The sequence below is a fragment of the Cygnus olor genome, chromosome 5 (assembly GCF_009769625.2).
Source record: "Cygnus olor isolate bCygOlo1 chromosome 5, bCygOlo1.pri.v2, whole genome shotgun sequence".
Classification (NCBI taxonomy): Eukaryota; Metazoa; Chordata; class Aves; order Anseriformes; family Anatidae; genus Cygnus; species Cygnus olor.
Window position 1 is genome coordinate 47119026 of NC_049173.1, and position 21588 is coordinate 47140613.

At 39.9% G+C, this 21588-nt stretch overlaps 2 protein-coding genes and 1 long non-coding RNA gene across 7 annotated transcripts in view; 2 read left to right on the plus strand and 1 right to left on the minus strand.

Moving 5' to 3' along the window:
• The window catches only part of CHID1 (chitinase domain containing 1), a 107292-nt gene extending 86243 nt beyond the window's left edge, over window positions 1–21049 (minus strand). Inside the window, exons 1-8 of one of the 3 annotated variants that reach the window (XM_040560413.1) lie at window positions 15658–15673; window positions 13643–13757; window positions 11969–12135; window positions 11137–11286; window positions 10173–10305; window positions 9095–9139; window positions 7659–7765; window positions 5553–5614 (exon numbers count right to left, since the gene is read on the minus strand). In XM_040560413.1, coding sequence (XP_040416347.1) covers window positions 5553–5614; window positions 7659–7765; window positions 9095–9139; window positions 10173–10305; window positions 11137–11286; window positions 11969–12079 — 608 coding nt within the window. In that variant the 5' untranslated portion in view covers window positions 12080–12135; window positions 13643–13757; window positions 15658–15673. Of the gene's footprint in view, window positions 1–5552; window positions 5615–7658; window positions 7766–9094; window positions 9140–10172; window positions 10306–11136; window positions 11287–11968; window positions 12136–13642; window positions 13758–15657; window positions 15779–20822 lie in introns of those variants that run through there. The other 2 variants (XM_040560414.1, XM_040560412.1) reach the window with 2 other exon arrangements.
• LOC121071757 lies at window positions 1883–5442 on the plus strand. Of its 3 annotated transcripts, none has more exons than XR_005820751.1 (3): window positions 1883–2030; window positions 3673–3799; window positions 5081–5442. It is a non-coding gene; the product is annotated as an uncharacterized LOC121071757 (long non-coding RNA). The 3 variants fall into 3 exon arrangements; XR_005820753.1 differs by lacking the exon at window positions 5081–5442 and adding an exon at window positions 3886–4131; XR_005820752.1 differs by lacking the exon at window positions 1883–2030 and adding an exon at window positions 2273–2333.
• A 116-nt stretch (window positions 21050–21165) lies between the features above and the next one.
• The window catches only part of AP2A2 (adaptor related protein complex 2 subunit alpha 2), a 46155-nt gene continuing 45732 nt past the window's right edge, over window positions 21166–21588 (plus strand). The window contains 1 exon segment of the mRNA XM_040560411.1: window positions 21166–21393. Coding sequence (XP_040416345.1) covers window positions 21327–21393 — 67 coding nt within the window. The 5' untranslated portion in view covers window positions 21166–21326.

The following is a 21588-nucleotide window of genomic DNA, read 5'->3' on the forward strand; positions in this document are numbered from 1 at the left end:
TTAATTTTTTTTCAGGGACTAACATGAAGGATAGAACTGCCAGAAGAGCTTTTTGCTCCTATATTCCTACCAACATTCATAAGATGTCTGAAGGTCATCTTCGGCAAGATTTGCAGCACGTGGTGACAAAAATCATATTTTTCAGACTGATTCTGTGTGATGGCAGTGCCATCTGTCAGCTGATGCCAGACTAAGCAGAATAATGTGTACACTTCTATGTACACTATGAGATTCTGATGGGCACATTCATGCCTTTTTTTTTTTACAACATGACCCAGGTCGGGGGGAGGATAAAAGAAGCAAAAAAAAAATCCATACAATAAATCCACACATGAGATTAGCAAAGGAGACATTGTCCTGTCTGGTTGTTAACTAAATCAACTGAGAAAGCAGAAGTTCTGCTATCTCAGTATTTCTGCCATGTGTATTTTTCTAACCTTAATCACCACAGCACGAATAACTGATTTTTTTTTTTGCAATAAAATACTCCATCAATAAAGTTTTAGATAAAAAAGACAATTATATAATTAGGAAGCAAGCTTAAACAGTAAAAGGCAGTAACATATATTAGAATTGAGGTAATGTTTGCATTGGATACCTTGGCTGATTTCGATTTTCATTCAGAAAGTAATTTCCTATGTGTTAGAATAAAAGATGTAAAGCTGAGTACTTTTTCACTGTGCAGTGATTGTCAGCAAGACAGAAGGGAGCAAAGAGCATTTCCTTGCAGTTAGATGGAGTCTTTTATCTCACAAATTTGACTTTACTTATTTGGGTATCAGTAATTAGGAGCTTCTATTCTCAGAAGGCACAGGAAAGAAGGAGGTACCTACAGAGGGCTCTCCAACATATCTGTACATTTACTGCAACCTGACGTGGTCAGTGTTAGGCCCCTCCAACTTAGGTCCACACACACAACTCCGCACAATCCAGGTTATTCAGATGGAATAGGTGGTATTTCAGCATCTAAACCTGAGAACCTAATGCCATTTTATACATCCAAAGGTATACAAAATATGCATACACGATTGCTGTGCAAGCCTCAAGGCATCCAGGGCCCTCACACCCGACATGAGCAGCCAGAGACCAGGCTGCTTCGGTAATTTAGCATAAAGCCAGGCAGCTATATCTAGGCACGTAATTCTCTTCTATAAAATTTACACTCAGTTAAAAAACAAACAAACAAACAACAAAAAAAAAACATTTAAATGATTATATAAGAGAAAACAGCATGAAGGACTAATATAATTTAAGGCTTCACTTTTCTGAGCATTACAGAGAAAGAAGAAACAGCAATCCTAACCCCAAATAAGAATGATTACAACATTAAGTATTTGTTCTTGAAAACAAAAAATAAGAATTAAGTTGGTTCTGCTTAACAAGATGTTAACAAAAGATACATAGTGAATCTAAGACTAGATAATTTCATGTCTTGCTGGATGTCAGCAATATAACTTCCTAGCAACATTTCACTTCTGGAATACCAGCTAGGATAAACAGGAAACTGAAAGCTCTTTCTAGGCAACTACTCATTCCTTGCAAGAGAAATTTCCATTTTTTTCCAATGATGCAATGAGAACCAAAAATCAGGATTTTTTTTCTAGAAAGATGCAAAGGGCTGAAAGGGAAGTAGATCAGTTTGCCTCTTCTTAAAATTTCGCAGTGATTACAGGTTCTCAAAGAGGCTGGTGAGAGACCTTATGGACTACAAGAACTTTGCAGAGAACTCACACTGTTACCTAGTTATGCAGAGATACTTATAAAACTTCATAGTCACAAGGCCTTCAGGAAGTTCATTTTTCTAGATTCCTTTGCAGCCTCATCTGCCTTAAGAAATACTGGTACACTCATGTTTAATAGCAAATACCTCTGCCAAAACGTATCAAGGCACATCGTCTTTAGAGAGCAGATGCTGATGTCACAGTTGAAACACAGCAAAAGAAAAAGTTCTTTCTAACTGTAGATCAAGCACAAAAGTTCCATAAGCAAATCCCACTCTCTAGACACTGTCTGATAAAGAAATCTGTGCTGTAAGTATCCCTGCACTACTAAGGCAGTCCATAGAATGGCATCATGAGTCTTTTTCATAATGGTGCTAAAACCAGGAACCATTTCCATGGCTTTCTCCTCAATGTGGATACATAAAAGGAAGCACTAGAATAATTGAGTGCCATTTTATGATTTATGCATTTAATAGCTAGAACATCCACTTACTCAGGGTTTTTTAAAAATGAAAAGCATAATGCTCTTAAATTATTTTTTAAAAACATAGATCCCAACACCAATCCGAAAAGAGAATTTCAGAGTTCTAGTTTCCTCTGTCATTTCATAAGGTAAGCCAATAGCTGCAGTTTAACCCCAAATATTTTTATGTACCTGAGTTGAATCTCCATAACTTGTTATTGACTGCTTATGCAAGCTTAAGACTATTCTGTGTATTTCAGGGGAAAAAGCACCATCTGATTTTTTTATTATTATTATTTTTAAATTAACACACATTCACAGTAAACGGTAGGAATAAGTTGTATTAGGCAGGTCTCCTTGTACTTTCACACAGCTCTGAAAGCAATTTGAAGGCAGACACTATCTGTGCCTAGAAGCATCACTATGATCTATGATCTTTTATTCCTTTACCTTAGAATGGGTTAAGCTGTTTTCAGGTGTTTGACCTTGAAGGATCTGAATGAGGAAATCCTACACAATGTACCTAACAGTTAATACCCATGCTCCACGTGGAACATATACAATTGCTGTTACATCAAGGCTTTGCATCTCCAAAGGATAAAGGGTCATCTCTGTGTTGACACCTATACAATTGCTGTTACATCAAGGCTTTGCATCTCCAAAGGATAAAGGGTCATCTCTGTGTTGACACCTACCTGCCAATTGTCCCTAAATCTTCTAATGTTAAGAACGTGCTTTACTAGTGGTGGCTGTTGCTTTGAAAAGATACAATCAGACAAGGATCATGTATGAATCACGTTACAATACTGCCACTCTGTGGACTAAAGAGGTCATGGACTGCTCTAATTCGTTTCTGGCAGGGCCAAGTAAAGCAAAGGGGCAGTCGATGCTTACCAATTTTATCAGGACTAGTTCTGCTCTGCTATTCAAAGGGAAATTAACAGATCCCAGAGTAAAAGCACTCAATATACAATTAAAAAAAAAAAATCAGGCTTGCCAAGACGCTAAGTTCACTTAATTCTGCCTTTAACATCTGTTCAAAACACCTGTTCACTCCAAAAATCATTGATAGGGAATTCCCCTGTGACACTGGATACCAAGCAATTCAGTTTTAGAGCAAGTAAGTAGCAGACCAACTGACTGTTTTTGTAAAATGAAGACAAGGGTCCCTTAACTTACCAGTATTGTGAGACAAAATTTTAATGAACTGCTCCTCCTACTTTCACAAAATAACTGCTATTTCACACATTAGGGTAGCTTCACTTCAGCACGCTGCCTAGATTATCCTTTTTCAGATTGTTTTTCTTTGAGTAGGAAAAGCATTTTGCATCTTAAGCACTCCAACCATTTCTAAGGCGGTGGCAATAAAATGAAAGAAAACACAGGTGGGTTTACACCTGTTAAATCAAAAATGGTGTTGAAGAATAAAATACGCAGTTCATAACTTTTGTTTCTACTCAGGTCTTTCTGCCAAACTTCTGCTTTCAGACTTTTGGTTAGGATAATCCTGAAATCTTGCTCACAGGTGGCCACATATAATCAAACATTACGGGCTCAGAGCAATGGAGACAGTTACCATTCTGCTTCATGAGAATCACCCTCTTCTTCTCTGAAGGTATGGGAAGTACTTCATGTTCCTGTTTAACAATAACTGAAAAACACTGAATATGTAAGTGATGCTTCCGAACTTTGCCCAAATAGTATTATGGTACCAAAGACTAGAGTAACTGCACTCATCTACAACCGTCAGTTCTTACCATGCAAGATGGGACAAGCAAGATGGGACTGTTTGAACCAGCATTACTCCTGGCAAAAAAAAACATTTTAACCATGCAAGAGGTAAACTCAATCTGGAACTAATAAATATGCATGTTTGATACTTGTTTGCCATTTGCAATACAGCATTCTGTTGTTTGTATGCTTACATTGGTCTTCAGTTAGCCTTAAAATTACAGTAATACAGTCTGACTTACGTTCATCTAAGTTAATTTACAAGAAAAGCATCAGTTTTACTGAATAACAGTAGATAAACTGACCACTACACCCAACGTTTGGCTTGCAGTTACTATTTGCTTAAACCACTTTATTGACCGACTTATTAAGAGATTGCAATAGGTGATCTCCGTACTGAGCTCTGGATCCATCAGCAGCAATCTGGCAAATTACCCAGTTGTGAGCAAGAGCATCTAGTTTAAGGTTTATTCATTCCAGTGTAAATGGCAGAGCCCCTGGCAGGGCTACAAAGATTCAGCAGTTTCATTCTCTTATAAAATCAATACTTAGGAACAAAGGAACAGTAGGAGCCCTTAATAGCACACTCCATTCCAGAAATAACTATTACATACCATCAGCCAATATTCGCAACTATTAACTATCCAATACCTATTACATACTACCAGCCAATACCCTAAACAGAATAACCTGGAGAAACCTTTATGAAACATTAAGTCTTCCACAGAATGCAGACTTCGTTGTGGCACTTAAGCCATTTTTCCCTCCCAGACCTTTTAAGCAACAGAGCACTATTAGGAATACTGCGTTTTAAGGAATGGATGTCTGAATTTCCCAAGGCAATTAAGGCAAAATTTTCAGATTGCTGCATTGAATGACTCATTTCATCCCACATTCTGCCTTTTCCTCCTGAAGCAGCAGTTTGGAGCTTGCCTTACCTTTACTCTGTCCAAGACGTTAAGGCAGACAAAGGGCTTTTGCTCAAGGAAAATAGATTACAACGTGTCAGGAAACAATATAGATAAGCCCTTTAGTTTCAGCACAAACCATAAATTCAGTTTCTGTGAAACTTCACAGCAGAATTACTAAAAGGTAGATCAACTACTCCAAAGTTTAAAGAAAATAACGTTGTGCTTGCAAAAACTGAAAGTAAGTTTATACCTAGGTTTTCTTCAGGTTGGGGATTTTGATTCAACTTTCAGCACACCTAGAAGATCTCCATATAAAGTTTTGGAAGATTTCCTAATTAACTCAAAGTTGGTGCTCTTTGGAAGTAACCACACTTCCAAGACCCAGCCAGTAACCCATATCAATCAGTGATATAATAAAGGCAAGTGCTAAGGTACCCTCTTCGCTCTTCTACAACAGTAATATCTTGCAAAACTGAAATATAAAAAGCTAACGTGGTCTGCTAGGTCCACTGTGAAGATTAATACATTACCTCTGAGCTCATGTAGAACAGAGTCGACTCTTCGCCTTAATTCTAAGTCAAGTGGAACAATCTTAGTTGTCCTAGTGTGAAGTGTATTTATTTACAGAATATGACAAATTCAAATCAACATGGACAAATTAAACTTTAAATAGATGTTTTACAAGAGGTGGTTTTTACAAATTGCATCCTAGAGACTTGTACTTACTTCTGCTTTTGATTTCCCAGCTGACTCCAAACTTCAACTACAAAACCATCAAAGTTTTCATTCTAAAAAAAGGAATTGACGACAATATACAGTTCATCACTATGCTTACACTTGCATCAGAGATAATACAATATAGATGCACAGTTATGTTAGCTTTTCTTGCAGTATTACAGATTGAAAATGCTTCATATTCTCACAGCAGCTTTATCTAATGCAGCATTTCATGAAGTAGTCAAAAGTGAAGCATAAAGTATTTAACAAATATGTAAAAGTTGAAAATCTCTATAAGTTATGGATGATTGACTTCTGCTTTCACAGGATAGACCAGTATCACATTGGGAAAAATACAGCCATTAATGAAAGGTGCTTGTGAGAGAGGGAGTTAGGAGAATCTTATCAAGTAGAGATAGAGCGCTGACAGCATTAAACTAGTGGATGCTACTTAGTGCCTTTGCTAACTATTATGCATTGTGCAAATTAAAGCAAGAAGCCTTGGGCCCCTTACCAAGGTTAGTCTCTGATAAGGGTGTGAGCCTATCTTAAGAAACTGGCAGAAACTGGTCCTGCGGATGGACAAGAGCCAAGGAGCAACCGAGTCTGCACAAAGACAAGAGGTCAACTAGCGGTGACGAGGAAGTCACCAACCTTCATCCCCACGACTCCCGGTGACCACCACCAGGAGACACTGTGCACGCGCAGATGGGAGGAGCTTATGGAAGTGACTTCCTGAGCTAATTTTAACATGAAGCGGGGACAGCTTATGCATATGTATAGGCGCATTGTGAAACTTCATGCATATGTAACTCTTTACTGCATATAACCATGGCAAGTTGCCACATCGCATGCGCACGACTTTGGAGGGACTACCCCACATGCTGCCCAGCGCTAAATAAACATACCTACTTTACAATCTTACTGATTGTGGAGTCCGTTTTCCACAAGTCACTTGCTAAGCAAATCATTTGAAACCCATTTATGTATATATTGGGGAAAAAAATCATGAGCTATTGAATCTAAAGATACAAATACTAACTTGGCATATTCATAATTCCAAATAAATATCTCCATAATTCCAGAATTTAACTTGTGAAACTTTGTTTAGCATGATCAAGGATACTGTTGGACTTGAGTACCCCTTCCTTAAGATGCCGGCTGCTACAGAAGACCTAGAGTTGACACAGCAGTCACAAATTTTAAGAAAGTATTCAGTTCACCTCTACATCCATCTTCCTCTAGAGATGTTAATATTTCTTTACATCCTGTAACAAGTGTGAAGATTCTTATTCTGACAGTAATTAGGCAGGCTCTCAGGAAACCACCACTAAATTGAATGTATTTAGGGTGCAGCCTGTCTAGTCCTACACAGGCATAGCTCTAAAGCATTAGGCTGAAGGACTGCCCAGAAAAAAAACCTTAGCAAACAGTATGCATTTCTTAAAGAAAACCCTCTTTTCTTTCCTTGAAGTGTTAAGAGGCTGAGTAGACTGTTTTATCAGATTTGAACAAAACTGTACAGTAACAGATACCCAGCAAGTTATTCTTGCTATTCAAAATGACTCATTAGGTTTAGCACACTGAGCCTGAGCCTACTCCTGTAACACAAACAACAAGCACTCATTGTACCCATGACCCTTTTCAGCCTTTCAGTAAAATGCAATAACCAATTTAGTCCATGAATAACAGATTTCTTTATTAATTTCTATTAATAAAATCAATCTGCCCACTAGATGACCTCCACCATGAGATGTTTATCAGGTATCCATTGCTGCCTCAATCTTGCTCAGCACATCAGCTGTCGAATAGACTTCATCAATTATGACTTATAGCAAGCAAAAGTATGCAGCTGCCAATGATAGCTTAACAAGTTTATGGTGATCAGACTTCTTTAGTCTCACTCTAGATTTCTAGTCAACTGTACTTAAGTATTGCTGTACTTCATATGTACAGGAGTTGGACACATACTAGAATATACTATTAAGAATCCTGCTGTTACTGTTTCAAATAGAATTTTATAGGATACAAAACTACTGGAAATGAGAAAATACACTTCAAAGAAGGAATCAGAAATTATACTGTTTTATAAGCATTGGTTAAAAGTCTGCTTACCTTGGCTAGCAGAACCATGTTCTTGGAAAGTTCTTCTATCTCATCCTCACTGCCAAAAACACTCTCAAAGTCTTGGTAAGTCCAGCCATCAAACAAAATTCTAGGCACTATTAAGCAAAGAAGTCCATCAGTAGTGAAAACTAAAAATTTGTTATCTACACTGAAATATTTCTGCAGAAATAGAGAAGTGTAATTTTACAGCAGATACCAACAGGAGCCAGCAATCAACATACTTCATAGCTAAGATCATTGCACTTTATCAGCACTGAAATTGATAGTGCAGAACATTCTTCTTTGTTTTATGGTTAGTTAAGCATTAGTGAATAATTGATGAAAGTTTTAAGAAAAGGTCTATTCAATTGACAACTGAACTATCACTTAGGGCCCCAAGTAGAATCTTTAAAGAACATCACTGAGAAACAGCAACCCTCCTGTAAATTGTGCCTCTCTTCTACCACAAGAACGGCAAGATAGAAGAGTTTGCCTCAAATTCTAATTTGTTCTCATGTACATAGCCCTATATTACTTCACTGTTTAGCTGCTCTCAATAACCTATGACAAATTTTTATTTTGGAAAAAAAACGGCCATTTGAGTGTAGTCCTCCCCCTCCCCCCCAACACATTTAAAGCACTAAAAATGTAGTCAGGCAAGAGTCAAGAAAATTGCTGTTGGAACAGGCGACAGGCGTGCTGACAAGCACTCTGGAAATGCCAACAACTCATACAAAACTGTGTCTAAGCCCTTTCTAACTACCAAGGACCTAAGAGTATTTCTGAAAAGTCTAGAGAGGCTTCAAAGGCTTTATCATCTGGCAGCTTAAGTAATTTAGAATATCTGACAGAGCATTCAAGTTTTCTAATCTGTTTCAAGTTTCATACTACCTTCTGAAGCAAGAAGAGTTTCACCAGCTTCAGCACCCTACAGTATTCTTGCTATAGACAAACGTAGAGTTCAGCACCGCATTATCACTGTAGCAGTGTATTACATTTTCCCTGAAGACACACACTGTGTCAGTTCCCTTGAGGTCTCAGCTTCAAGAGGAGAAAAGGGTGCATGAAAGTCTGATTGCCTCAAATTTGGATTTTTTTTCCTCTCCTTTTTTAAAGAGTGGAACCCCTGAGCAATAAGCTTGGGGACTATTCCCCAGGTCAGCATATCATGTTATGTGTAGAGTACCTCTCCAGAAAGGGCCCAGTGGCCATGGGTTTATCTAGAGACAAGAAGCTAAGGCAAAAACTTAGGGCATCAACAGGATTAACACTTTGATTAGTTAACTATTCATAGTTAACCGCTTTTGCTTTACTTTTCAAACTTCTTCCTTCATATGGGTATGCTCTGGTGAACTCCCTTCTCCTGTATATACCTGGAACAATGCTTTCCTTTGGTCTGCTAGCAGTCAAAGAAGATAAAAAGTAAACACAAAAAACAGGCTCACCTATTTTGATGTTTTTGGAGTTTTTTCTGACATCTTTCATCCAGCCTGTCAAACAGTATCAAGTAAGAGAACAGCTTTTAAAATATGGATATGTAATACAACATATTTTGAAGCACTCTTCACATAACATAGCACAGTTTCACAGTATCTGTCTTCCTGCCACAGGCTATTACTTCATAAGCAATGCAGGAGAAACAGACTCTGATACACAGAAACTAAAGCTATTCACCTCCACCATAGCACAGCTAGCATTTACTACAATCTTCCAAGAGTCCCTCCCCAAACCTTCCTCCTTGCTGCTTACAATACTGCAGCATCATGGAAAATAACTTACTGCCTACTGCAAACAACGCTTCTGTAGCCACCAATCACCACTTGGGAGGAATGCATTTTGTTTGGTTAGGTTTTGTTTGTTTTTTAAATTAAGATGCTACTTTCAAGACTCATGATCACTTGCTCTTGGCAGTGATTGCACTAGAATGAATTTGTTAGTAGGCACTAACATAATAAGAACCTTAGCTCTTTAAAAGAGATTCCACAGACATATCTTCCGATCAAGTTCAAAAACAAACTACTTAGTTATTATTTAAGAGCATACTAACTGAAACCTGGAACCTGCTGTGAAGGGAAGTTATCTTCAGATTAAATTTATCTTTCATTCACAAAAAAAACTCACCCGAATTTTTTTGTTTGTAGTAGGGAGGAGGGCAGAGGACCAGGTAAATAACTGCACAATGCAAACACCAAGGACTATTTCTGTCTGTGCAGATTCTTTGTTTCTTCGGTTTTCAAAAGGGGCTTTGCAGATAGTCTGCTGGAAGAACTAATCTTTCTTATTGTTTGGACAGAAACTATGAGCATTGGTGGAAGCAGGTGAGAACAGAAAAGAGCTCATTCTGAAAGAAACTTCCAAGCTCATTCTCAAAGAAACTTCCTAAAAATTTAATGGATTAAAGTACTTCACCATGAGGCAGAGTGAGAACAATCCACATGCATATATTACCGAAACTACACATCAGTCCACAACGAGAACAGTAATCATATTCGTAATGCATATTCAAAGAAAAGAAAAGAAAACCTTTATCAGCATCGTGGAGCCCAGTGAACTGGAACCTCTCCTTCCCTTTTCTTCTCACTTGTAACCAGACTGGTGAGATTAGCGTAAACTTGTTTCCAAATATTTTGGAAATGTCATAGCCACGGCTGTTCCACTTGCAAAAGAAAGAAGAAAAAAAGTGAGAGGCTCACAAGCCAGATATACAATCCACTTTTTGACCAATAAGAACTCTAACACAAACATAATCATTTGCTAGATCCCCATTTGTTAGTTTGAGGAAACCTTCTATGACGTTTTTGTTTAAATAACAAAGCGCTTTTAAAACTCTGACAGCTACATGAATGTCAATCTTCAGTTTGTACAAATTCACCTGAACTAGAGAAATTTGTATGTAGATTCCAACAGACATTTGAATTTACAGGCTCTGCATTTACGTCCAACAGAAATTGAGAAAGGTAAAAGTATACGGGGTACCTATTTCTCTTTTGAGCAGTGCAGGAATGAATCAAGTAAGAAGCATTCCCTAAACAAAAGGAAGCAACATTTATTATTCAAGAGAGAATGCTTTGAATAATAGCAACTGGATAGCAAAAGAGATCAGATTGACAGCAGTATAAAATTTTTACTGTTTATTTAGAAAGTTCAAGTTGGTAGCTGCATAGTATGAGGACACTTAATATTACTGACCTAATATTACTCTACTGCAACTTCACCTGGCTTGATCATCAAGAACACACAAATACTTCTGTTTTACCAGTGACAAAACCAGAATGACCTAGATACCGTTCAAGAGGTGGGTGGGAAAACACGGGTTTGAGACCACCTGAATCCCAAGCCAGCTCTTGAATAATCCTCTGACTACGTGACTGTAGACCAGAAGTTCCTACTACTATAAACATAGTTTTATAGCAGGGATGCAAGACTGCAGATTAGTACTGTCTACCGCATATTTATTCAAAGCACTAATTTTGTTTTATTAACTTACAGGAGTAACATATCCCAGAACATCTCCTGAGAAGTGCCTTTCCTTCATTGTCTTGGAACAATAACTTCTGTGTTCCAGTATGATATCCTTTGCCTTTGGATCCACAACTACCAGACCCCGCTCCTGCACTGTTTTATCAGAGTGCAGCACCTGAGGGGAGAAGACAGTTTTTAGAACCAACTGTACGCACTAGCTACTTTCAAGAGCAACAGACCTCAAAAAGAAAAAAAAATAATGAAGTGACATTAAATTGCACACTTTTTAAATAATTTGGAACAGTTTGATTTAAAAATGAAACTGGAAAGAGCTTGGAAATGATTTGCCATTGTCAGTAAACTTACCTTGTTTGCAAGGCTAAAAACAAATAAATCAAGAATTGATAAGATTAAACATCTTTCACCACAGCTGATGACTGGTACATCCATAGCATAACAAGCAATTCTGCAAGCAGTTTAAACATGCAATACAGTACTTTCAATGTCAGAGTGAGGGTCTAGGACAATTCCTGGCAGTTAGACACGTTTTGACATTAGCGTTTTCTAAATCCTGGTCTAGGACAACAAAACATGAAAATAATGCAAAAGCAGAGAAAAAACTCCTCTTAAATACTAATAATGGCCAATCCTGCAAATCAATAAAAGGTTTGTTTCAACCCAGAAAAGTTGAAAAGGACAGTTTCAGGTAGTTTCATCTGTGAGAACAAGCTTCATTGGAAACACATGGTTGCTTTTAATACAATATGGAAAGAATGAGAATTACTTTACCATCTCTCAAAGTCTGATTAGTTCACTGCACATGTTAAATAAGATGAGCATTCAGTTATTTATCTTACCTTTTCTTCCATTTTTTTTGTAGTACCTTTCTTTGCATCTGTTTTTGACAAGGTACCTTCAGCTAGCCAGCAAATCACAGCAAAAGAAAGTGAAGTACAAAGAAGTCTCATGGTGTTTCTCCCAATGTCAAGTTTCCCCTGCCCTGAAAATGTAAGGGTTCAAGTCTCTGCAAACAGAAAAGAATAACAGTTAAGAGAAATTCAGTCTTCTTGTCTAACAAGAGCCAAGTGGTTGTGTTATCTTCTGCCCTCTAGAATTAGACTTACTAATGCAGTTGTTTTAATACTACCTTGGCTCTTGTGGCAAAATAGAGTATTTTAAGAGATTCTTACATGTATCACAGGGAAAGCCAGTAGGATGCTTGCAGCTTGCCTTTTAAAGAACCCCTAAAGAAATACAAGGTTTCAGAGCTGAAGCTGCAATAAACGTTTGTTGCCTAGAATAATTATAGCACGGCCTTGCTTATTCTATAGCACGTAAGAGATACCATTTGTTTCTGCTCCTGCCTTACCCAACCAACAATGCACAAGCTAAATAAGGGACAGAAAAAAATGTAGTTCTCTGCTTATAGCTGTGCACCTTTACTACAGTGAGAACTTTCAATTCTTTGCCAAGGCAATGATACACACAGAACTGAAAAAAAACAGCATCCTTTTGGTCTAGAAGACCAACAGTTTATCCCAGCTCCAAATAAAAGTATTGATAATTAATAGAAAATAGTTTTGTTCAGTGCTGTGCCTCTATCGGAACTTAGTTCTGTCAGGAGAAAGACTTTACCAGAAAAAATGAAAACAATCTGTCTGGCTGTATTTGAGCTGCCATTCATGAGTTGCATTGGTTTTCCAGCCTAGTTCCCAGAAGTAGGTAAGATGAAAAAAGAAAAAATACTTTGCATTAGGGCAAGTGGAATAGGAGGCAAAATACCAAAACTGAGAAAAGTAACCTGCTGCTAATTGTGGAAGCCCTAAGGATCACAATGAGATTAGCTTCATCTATACTAAACTATCGGGTCTAGACAGATACCTATCTACTTCTCGTAACTGAGATCCTAATGGAGAAGAAAAAAATTAACTTTTTCACAACTGTCTGAAGTTTTGTCAAACATATCCCCTTGCTCTCTTGCTCTTAAAAAGAAGAAATTTCTCATGCTTCCTGTATGACTGAAGAATTAACATTTCTGCTACTCGCTCTGAAGACTTACTAGATCATTTCTTCAAGTTTTATTTACAAAACTCCTTGTTCTGTTGGCACTGAGAAGTGCTGTTCAAAATCTATACAAAATATCAGGCAAGGGCTCCCATAACAGCAGACTAAGCACTCTAAAGGAGTACTGTGGCAGAAACATCCCGGCAGAAGAAACCTTAAAGGTTAAATCAGAGTACCTAACGGAACAGAAGCCATATAAGGCCAATCCTGGTAATACTGAGATGCAATTAACAACCCAATGAATTACACATATTTGGACAAGGCTGGTTTGGCACTGAGATTCTGAAAAGCAGAGGATCCTGCAGTGGTCAAAGAGGTGATGGTCAAAAAACTCAGCACAGGAAGTTCTGCACCAACATGCAAAAGAACTTCTTCACAGTGAGGGTGATGGAGCACTGGAACAGGCTGGCAGGGAGGTTGTTGAGTCTCCTTCTTTGGTGATATTCAAGGCCCGTCTGGACGCCTACCTGGGCAACCTGCTCTAGGGTGCCTGTTTTGGCAGGAGGGTTGGACCCGATGATCTCTTGAGGTCCCTTCCAACCCCTACAATTTTGTGATTCTGAATTGGAGGAGTTTAGAATTCTGCATGAAAACAGAGGGGAGCGTGTGATTAGCCAGCAAAGCAGGAGGGTGACAGTGGCAAAAGTGCTTGGAAAAAAAACACACCACGACAATTCCACTAGCACTAAAAAAATGCATCAAAACCCTCATGTACAAAATTACTCAAAGGCTTTAGTCGAGTCTTACAATGAATGTAAAACAAAAGCAGCAACTCTTTTAATACTTCTTGGATCCAGAGGGTGAGGAAAAGCTGAATTACCTCTTAAGGTAATTACCTCTTAAGTGCTACTTAAGTTTCATTATTAATAATAGCTAGTGTGTTATGCTTCTGCTTTGCCTTCAAGGTCACTAGTAATTCTCTTGTTTTCTGCTTCCTAGAAGATTAGTCAAAGGAGTTTGTTCTTGATAGCATCTACTCTGTTCCATCTAGCTTGGCAGGATCTATAAACTACTGCAGAGAGGAACAACTGAGAGCCAGAATAGTCAATACAAGTCTTAACAGTTTGGACAGGTTATCAATTCTTCCAAAAGCTGGTATATATTGATTTGGAGATGTTTGATTTCACTTTCAAAAACAATTAGCAACAGCATCACTTTCCTAAAGAGAAGTTAGTGTTTAACAGCTAAAGCACAACAATTTAAAAACCCATCACTGAACTCTGATTAGACATCAAAATACGCTCATTTCCTTGACAAGATCATATCCATCCACGAGTTACTACAAGCCAACATCCACTCCTGAGTCTATACAAAGTGCTGAGCCTGTAGCAATGGTTTCTGCCAGCAAAAATCCAACATTGACCCTTGGTAGGAACCTTATTTTAGTAAGATGTTCTTTAATAAAATCGGTTTATTGAAAACTAAGTAGACATCATCACTCTACTGCCAGAACATAAGTAAGTTAAACTTGAAATGTTCTTTACGGAAACTATAAGCATGAACTTTGCAAGCTTTATGCAACTAGACGTTCAAGCTTTCTTCAGCAAGCCTTCCTTCAATGTTTTTTATTTTCTTCAAACTAACTAAACCAAGCAGAACACCAAGAGTTTGGCATTCTTGCTTTTTATCTGTTGTATTACAACCCACATGCAAAATCAAAGATTGACTCTGCTTGGGTCCCTGTAAAACTGACACTAAAGACAATTCAAAATTTAGGATGAGTTTTTTTAATAAGTTGGTCTGAGGCCTGAGTTTCTCTAACCCAGGTGGCAACTCCTGCTTAATCACAGTCTCCACATGAAGTAACACTTTTAGGCAGGTGTTTTAAATGCAGCTTTATTTTAGATAGAAAAAGCTGATATAGACTTAGGCTGCCCAAAAGATGCAGCCAAAAAAATCTAAAAATCTTGGAGGCTGGCACAGAAACTATGTGGAAATCGGAGAAAATGTTCATATATTACTTTTAAAAGAGAAACTACGTTCTAAGTGCTGCTGTGGGAGTCAGAGGTAACACACTTTGCTTAGTAAAGCAAACCCAAGATGCAAATTGTTGATGTTTTTAATTTAAACTAGGAAAAGGTAGATTCAGGGATGAAATGAGTGAAAATAAGCCTAAGTTTGTTGTGCAAACAGCATTCCCTTTCCTCTTGGAAGCTTCTCTACCTTAAGACCAAGAATTACCTCCTGTGGCTCTGGAGGTAGCAAAGCTTTCTCTTTTACCTCAGAGACCTCCTGCCAGCCCCGCCCAATCCCGCGGGCTCCCTCAGAGCAAACCCCAGCCGCGGCCTTACCCCGGAGCCAGCCCCTTTGGGGCCACTGGGCCACACTTAGGACCACCCTCATGGCCACTGGGCCACCCTCGGTGCCCGTGCCGCCATCTCCCTGCTGCGGGGCAGGCTAAGAGCCGCCACACCACCGCCCGCCTCTTTCCTTTCCTTCCTTCCCTGTCTCCCTCCCCTGTGGAGCCGCTGCCACCACCTACCGCCCGCCGCCGCCTCGGAAATGGAGGCGGGCGGCACCGCCTCCCGGCTGAGGGGAGGCGCTGAGTGGATGGTTAGGAGCCGGGCGCCATGATGACGGCGGTCTGATGTCTTTGCTGTCTCAAGACAGGCTTTCCCTGCCTCCTTCTAGGTCATAATAAATAAGTAGGGAGTTTAGTCTACAATACACACGCTGGCCTGGGGGGTAAAAATAGCATAGACCAAACCTGAGGGGGTCTTTGCGTGCAGAGGGGGTCATCAAGCAATATTGCTAGCTCCTGGTGTGTGGAAAGTGTGTGTCAAGCCTCAGGTGGGCATTAACAGGCTTTAAAATAAAAGCTTGTGTTTTAAATTGAGATTTTATTATTTTCTGTTTTGACCTACCATTTATGCTTTTACATGTAGCGTGAACTTGTTAGTATTTTTACTGCAGTGGAAATTTTGATGTAACCGTGTTATTTCATGGGCTGTTTATAGGGAATAAATACCATATGGGAAGACTTGATAAAAATGGTTGTGTTAACAGCATTGTGATGTGGTGGAAAACCTAGCATGTTTGGCACTGTGCTTCCCAGCAGAAGCCTTTCTGAGACCTACTTTCTGCGTTAGTTACAGCTTGGTGTCACTTCCCAGAAGCAGAACTGCAAGATTTCCAGATCTATCCTTCTCTTTCTTTCCTTCTTGTATAATTAAGATCGTCATGAATGTTCTTCAGCATTGAATAGAAAAGCAGAAGTATTTTTCCTCTGAGCAAAAGTCTCGTCAGTGAACCAGATGTATGGTCCTTCTGGCAAGAGCTGAGTACATGTATATTGCCTCTGTACCCTAAATCACCCAGGCTTAAATTCTCACAAGGTCTTCAGAAAGAAAACCGATGCTCACTAGCACGTTTGGACCCACACACCTGCAGACTAAAAAGCAGGAAAAAGGAATGACTCATCCTATTTTTTTAGTCACCAAAACATCTCTGAAACCTTCAGCTTCCACAGAACAAGTGGTGATTTTTTAATCTCATAGGACTGCATAATAGGCATGCTTAAAAGTGTACATTTTTATATACAAACTCTCCCAAATTTAAAAGGTGCATAACTGCAGTACTTGAAGTCACTTACGATCTATTGGGTACTGGATTTTCTATTGTTTTGTAAAATGTTGTTCATCTTTCACAAACTTTAAACATTTCCAGGATACACTTCTCAATAGCAGGAAAGACAGAGATAAGGCAGGAGGGGATGAAAAATTAGGTTTCTTTCCAGCTTCTCTATAATGAAATCTGTCATTTCCTGTGTTGCGTTCCTATTACACCCTCCTGCTGACTCTCTTTCTCGTAGCCTAGTGGGGCAGATCCAAAGGTTTGCTGCAGGTAGTTGACGTGGTACATGCTGTCTGTAATAGAATCACAGATCTTAACTCTTAGATGTAAGGATGCACCCAAAGTTTTAACGCATCTACCAGGTATTGGAGAGTCCTTCCAGAGGCTCATATTCTACCAAGCAAAAAAAAAAAAAAAAAAAGGTGTGGGGTGGTGGTGGTGGTGGTGGTGGAGGGAGTATCTTTCTTTTACTTCTGTGTTTTCAGTCTGTACACTACCATTCCTTTAAAAAATAGTGCCTGAGTAAGATAGGACACCTGGGGGAGAGTAGAAGTGTGTTCCTTTCCTGGAGAGTAACTGTGCACACTCAGGAAAAAAAGGCTTCAAAATAAAAATGGTGTCTCAGCAAGAAATGAAGTCTATAGCCTCACTTGGAAGCCTGTAGCTAAAGAGAAAGACAGCTGAGAGAAACAGGTACGAGGAACAGAACAAGGCCTCAGAGATGAAAGGAAAAAAAAAAACACTCCTATGAGCTAGAAGGAGTTATATATAGTTTATTGCAACTCACAAAGCTACCTAGCTGCCTGGCACTACTCTGACACCATGCAGGTGACAAAGGGGAGCCTGTCCGTAAACCCTTTGTTCACCCTCATTTTATCTTGTCTACTCTCTTTGAGTTTATTTTAAGCTTAAGTTTTCTATTTTATATTTTTATATATACATGGTATTTTGAGTGCAAAACCCTTTGGGTCATTGAGATGCGTACTGTAAAGAAAAGATCTAGGAAGACCCATATTTAATTTCTAGAAATGTACGGCTTTGTGATATCAATATTATCCTAACTTTGTGTTTCTTAATCTTGAAAGCAGTACATCTGATACCCTGGAGTGGCAGAAGGCATTGCTGATAAACCTATGCTCTCCATTAATAGATAATGAATGTTAGATGTCAGGTAGAGAAACATGATTGAGTATACGTACGGAAGAAGCCACCAATTCTGTTTTCTCCTTAGATCTTTTTGCTTCCAGTATGGTTAGAATGACCATCGGGAGGAGAAGAAAGCAGTAACTGATGGGGTGAGGGTCAAATCTGACAGAAGTAACAAAGGAAAAGGAACAATTTCCTTTTTCTGTCTAGAAATTCATTAAGGTGGTATGAAAAGTTGGCAACCCAGTTATATACCACAGTGCATGACTTCATACCCTAAGCACAAAGCTGTCCAAATTATTCTAGTGTGATTTTGGCAGATAGTCAGGTAGGGGTGAAGAGTAGCTGTAGGTAGCAGAATAGCTGTGGCAGTACCAAGCACAGTATGGGCTGTAAGTTATTCTGAGTGTTGGATGATTTCTGGTGTTAAAATTCCTCATAATGATATGTAATCATACTCAAAAATGAATCATATTTTGGCTTTAGAAACCAAAGAAGAAGCCACACTGTGCACAGCACTTAAAGCTCCAGAGCAGGAGATGAACTCGTCTGTAAGCCACCACTCAGGTCTAAATGTCAGGCAGAAAAGAAATGCAGCAAAAGCTGTAGTTCCCACAAGCAGATACTCACCAGCTGAAACCAGTCAGCTTAATGGTATTAATTTTGTGAAGGTCGGACTGATTTTTCAAGTCTTTGTACCAAAGGATATTGAAATCCTGAAAAAGATTAAAGCAGTTTATGGATGACTTGGGGAGGATATAGACATTGTGGATTTGTTGGCAAAAAAATGTTCTGTAAAATATCTTGCGTAATAGGAAAGCATTTCTTGCTATTATTTCCACTTTAATGCTGATTTTACAGAAATTGGCAATCTCTAAAAATCACGTCATCTTGAGATGTATGGAACTGATGAAGTCTGGGTTCTCACAGACTGGTGTTCTGTAGATGTTGAGCTCAAACTGAAACATTTTCCAGATATATCAGCTAGGGCATTTGTAGGGGGCTATGTCTAGTGTGAACTCTGTGCTCTCTAATAACACATCGGGCTCACATTACATTTCTTTCAGTCAGGATGCATCTAGAGACCATTACAAGCTCTCTTTCCTCTAACTGGCTGTTTATTCATGTAAAATCTTTATCTCTCCCTACCAAAACTGTCTGAAATTGGATATTGAGCTCTAAATTAAGAGGAAGTAGGGGCAGACATAGACCTGGCATTCACCATAATTGCATAAGGATTTGTTGAGGCAAAAAGAAGACAGGAGAGCAAGAATGTGTATAGTAAAGACTGAAATGTCAGTCAAAGGAGGTTGATATAAAATAACTGGGGAATGCGTGCTGCATACAGAGTCAGTTAAAAATGAAATAGTTATAACACGAAAGAACTCCACGTGGGTTTTCTATTTGTATATTTACTCCCCTTCTCAAACAGAATTTACAACCCATAATGCGCTTGGTACTGCCACAGCTATTCCACTAGCTGTATATAAGTTCCCTCTTAAAAGGTTGCTTAAGTGTACCTGCACATCTTACAGCTGCAATGTTGACTGGAGTGCAGCTAGACAGGACAGATATACTTGGCCTTTAAGTGTCACTCTGCTCTTAAGAGTAGAAATTAGTTCGACATCTTATTTTGTTTAACTCAAATATGTTTTTTTGTTTGTTTGTTTTTCAGAAAAAGAAATTCCTTTGTAGTGAAATCTTAAGTTTTCAGCCTTGAAGGTAAATGGAAATTATGGTTAAACATCACTATTTGATTATAAAACTCTGAAGAAGGACAATTTTCTTCATCTAAACTTCCTTATCCAGAGAATCTGCATTGTGCACAATTGCCACTAGCCGCACTTGATCTACCATGCCCAGGGAGAAAAGGATACATTCCTGACTACCAGGTACTATAATTTTCTCTTTCTAACGGATATACAACTGAAAAGCACTGGTGTAAAAATGTATCCTGAAAACATGCAGAAAAGACACTTGGGAGGTGACCTGGCTGAAGTGTGCCACCACTGTCTGAAAAAGAGTATCGAGTATTACATAGCTCTTTATTTATGAGAGAAAAATATATCATTAACTTATAGGCACTGAAACTTGATAAATTTAAGTAAGATGCGAGCTTTAAATGAGGAGCATTAATCATGGGAACAAACTACCTAGAAAAACAGTAAATTTGGTATCTTTTGAAGATGTCAGATCAAAACTGAATGCCTTTCTGGACAACGGACTGTGACTAAAATCTAGTTATTGGGCTCAATGCAGGAAAAAAAAAAAAAAAGGACCATGTGAAATGAAATAGTTTGAAGAATACAAGAAAACAGATTAAATAAATTACTGAGTGATCCCCAGTAGTCCTAAATCCCATGATTCTAGAGGTCATTATAACCTGCTAAGTATACTAATAATTTCCATTATGACTGAACCTCTCAACACACTGTGGTTTAGGGAGACTAGGCCAGTTTTGACACCCTTTGAATCTATTTTCAGCTGATGAGATTAAATGCTCTGTGCAGTCCAACCTCTTTGGTGTGTTTAAGAAAGTTTAACCTTGAAATGTTTTCCATCTCAGGAGCAGATGTGGTGTGGGACTGTGTTGCTCTGCAGGTTCATGGCCTTCAAGAGAGACATGCGGCCCTGGCCTTGCACACCTGCATGCCCAGGGTAGCATGAATTGCCACATGTAATGCAGAACAACTGCACTGCTTACCCCAGAGGGTTGTGACAGGATCTGCATATACCAACTCTTCTAACTATGCAAGGCTTGTGATGGAGATCCCATGCACAGCTTTTGGGGCCCATTTTTTGCTGGAGGACTGAAATGTGTCCTGCGTTGGCCCACACTGGGGAAACCATGGTCTTACATATTCTACCATAAGGAGTCAGTACCTCCCTCTCTACATTTCAGGAATAAGATCCTAGATCAAAACTTACCGCTGAAATCCCACTTTCCTGTCAGATCTGTTGTCCCTCTCCTTCTCTCATAGAAGTTACATTCTCTGAGGCAAAACCCAAATGCTCCTCCTTCACAAATCATTAAAATCAGCGGGGGCAAGGGGGTGAGGCAGGGATTAGGCCGTTCCTGAGGAGACAACAACGCCTCAGGAGAAGGCCGCTCCCGGTCCCGTTTACCCTGACGGGCTGTGCCCGACAAATCACACCCCAACAGCGGCACCGCCGCCTGCGGGCCGGGGGCCGAGAGGGGCCGAGAGGGGCGTGAGGGGGACACGGGCGAGGGCTGGGCCGGGTCCCCGCCGCCTCCGTCCGCCAGGGGGTGGCCGAGCCTCGCTGCCCGCCGCCCGCCGGGGAGCGGGAGCCGTCGCGGCGCCTGCGCGCAGCAGAGGCGGCGGCAGCGGCCTGAGGAGCCCCGCGGGGAGAAGCGGCGGTGGGGTTGCGGTGCTTTGACGCGGCGCTGGGCGGCCGTGATCGCTCGCCACCATGCCGGCGGTATCGAAGGGCGATGGGATGCGAGGCTTGGCCGTCTTCATCTCCGATATCCGCAACTGTGAGCAGCGGCCGGGGCGCGGTGGGGCCTGGGTTGGGCAGGGCCGGGCCGCGCCGGCCAGGCGATTACTGGGTGTTTTGGGGCCGGGGTCGGGGGGTTCCCTCATCCTCCTTCCCTCGGCTCCCTTCTCTCCCCCTCGCCGCCGCGGCGGGCCGCCCGCGGCTCTGCCGCCTCACGAAATGGCGACGCGCCCCG